The sequence below is a fragment of the Oryzias melastigma genome, linkage group LG1 (genome assembly GCF_002922805.2).
Source record: "Oryzias melastigma strain HK-1 linkage group LG1, ASM292280v2, whole genome shotgun sequence".
Taxonomy (NCBI): Eukaryota; Metazoa; Chordata; class Actinopteri; order Beloniformes; family Adrianichthyidae; genus Oryzias; species Oryzias melastigma.
In genome coordinates this window covers 4,623,138-4,625,512 of record NC_050512.1, presented here as the reverse complement: position 1 = coordinate 4,625,512, position 2,375 = coordinate 4,623,138, and the positions used below count along the sequence as shown (strand labels likewise).

Sequence of the window (2,375 nt, the reverse complement as noted above, 5' to 3'; positions counted from 1 at the left end):
TTTAATGCTTCATAACAAACGTCAAAACTGAATGTATGGCCGCACTGGTGAGAGGTTGTGCTTTAGCTGCAAGGGTTTTAAAGTGATTCCTCCTACTCTCTGTGAGCTGCAGGAGGAGGAGGAGAAGGAGGAGGAGGGAACTGAAGCAGGAAGGAAGGCAGGCAGAGAGGGAAGGGAGGGAGGGAGGCAGTGAATGCTAATAAGCTCGTCGTAATCATCTCGCTGTTGTAAAGGTAGGGTTGGAGCAAACCTCCTGGAATGGAAAGGAGCGGCGGCCGCTGCTGAAGGTTGTAGAATGCGCCAGAGCCGCGTCCGCCCTGCGCGCCCGCAGCTCCGCGCCTGAGCCGCTCCACCGTCTTTTTACGCGGACTGAAATGCATCGAGCCTGCTCGGGATTCTCATTCTGACAATGGAGATTGAAAATATCGTGGCCAACACGGTTCTCCTCAAAGCGAGAGAAGGTAAGTCCGTCTGAAAGCCCGTTCCCGCCCTCCAGCCGCGCTCCCGGCTGTCCTCCCATCCCTGCGCGGCGCTTTGTCTTCCTCTGCGGATGAACGCGCCGCTCTCCGGCGCTGGAGGGACGCGCTCGGTCTCAGGCTGGTTCGCGAGGCCCGGAGGTCTGGAGCGGAACGGCGCCGCGCGGGGGCTGTCGAGAGGGGAACAGCGCAGACGAGGCGGGTTTTCTCTGCGTTTAAAGGGTGCGGGGAAACATGGCTGCAGAGCGCCGCTCCGACGGGCTCTGACGCAGAAGCGAACCGCGGATGGGGGGAGGGGGTGGGGGTACACTGTCACCGGGAGGACGGGGACCCCCGGGCGCCAAGCCCCGGCGGCAGCGGGTCACCTGAAGTGCGTCTGAGGGGCGCCTCCGGCGGGCAGGGAGCGGCGCCGGTCCGGCCGGGCTCTGCCCGCTGACCCGCCTGTCCCCACTCGGACAACATCAGACGGTTCTGGTGGTGTAAGGGGACTCGGATCCAAACAGAGCCTCTGCGGTTCCGATGGAGAAGCTCGGCTGATCTCTGAGGCGGGCGGGCGCGCGCGCACAGCAGAGCGGCCTTGTGTGAGCTCAGGCCTCAGCATCAGCCGCGCTCCGCGCAGCCATCAGGGCCTGGCTGCCAAGTTTACAGGAAAAAGAGACAAACTAATGTGGATAAGCAACGCCCCGGCCTAAGAAAGGCTAAATATTTATCAGCGGAGCAGATAAGTACAAACATCCTACTGCTGCTGACAGCCCAGAGGACTAACATGTTAGAGGATAGTCCTGTCTGAGTGCTCTCATTCCAGAAGGGAAGGCCTTTCCCAGAAACTAACACAAAGCAATCCAGCCTTTTCTGAAGAAGACTCCAGTACTTACTGAGGAAACAGGGCCGTAAACAGGTAGAGGCGCTTCTTCCTGGAAAAGTCACCAAACAACATGTTGTGATCAATCACCTCCGATCAAATCCAGCTTTTAATCAGGTCATAATGACTTCATCCATGACATCAGAAAAGAGAACTCTGAAACTAGTGGGAGCTCCACAGGGATCCGTCCTCAGACTTTTTTTATTAAGTGTTTGCCAACTGCACTTAATGTTTCCTGTATCAACAATGGAAATGCATTTATGTTCATCAAAAGACAAACAAGTTAGCACATTTTACCTTTTTCAATTACCATCAAATATCTAAAAGAAATCAATGAAACTCAAATGAAAATACCAATAGAAAAAGAGCACAACAAAAGTAACAAGTGAAATTTGAAAAGTTCAATCTGTGTCTTTTAAATGCACAAATCAACCCTGAAATCTAAAGAACATTTGAATAGCAGTTCAATTATTTCAGCCTCAAAATTCACTCAAACATTTCTCTGGCTGGCTCCTCAGAGGACATGCCACCTTTCCTCTTTTGTTCTAGAAGATCCATGATGGTCTCATGCAGCCCACCCCAAACTCTCTGGCTAAAGACCGGTTGTCACGGACCGCTCACAAGTTGGTGTTTAAACTTCCAGTTTCTGGAGAATTAATTTGTCAAACAAAAACGCTCCTATCAAATAAGAAGACTGTTTGGAAATGTCTGTAGATTTTGTAAGAAGATCCAATGAGTTTGTAGAAGTTGTTCCTGATTTGTACAAATGTATTCAAGGACAACAATACAAGATTATTTTCATAGATTTTAACAATCCAAGCTCAGATTCTCTTTCAAGCAAAAATATTAATCATTTATTGTAAGAAAATGATTTAACTTGTTATGAATTTATCTCTAAAGACCCACTCCAGTGACAATGGTGTTTTTTAACATGGTCTTCTGTTACAAGACAGTTTGGCTTAACATTGGATTTCTGAGTATGTCGGGGCGACAGTAGCTCAAGCGGTAGAGCGGGTCGGCCAATGATCGAAGGATAG

General features: G+C 50.3%; 1 protein-coding gene across 2 annotated transcripts in view; it reads left to right on the top strand.

Moving 5' to 3' along the window:
- Positions 1–129: 129 nt before the first annotated feature.
- grk4 (G protein-coupled receptor kinase 4) overlaps positions 130–2,375 on the top strand; it is a 67,454-nt gene continuing 65,208 nt past the window's right edge. The window contains exon 1 of one of the 2 annotated variants that reach the window (XM_024262142.2): positions 130–461. In XM_024262142.2, the coding sequence (XP_024117910.1) occupies positions 410–461 (52 nt within the window). In that variant the 5' untranslated portion in view covers positions 130–409. The remainder of the gene's footprint in view (positions 462–2,375) is intronic. The other variant, XM_024262141.2, reaches the window with a different exon arrangement.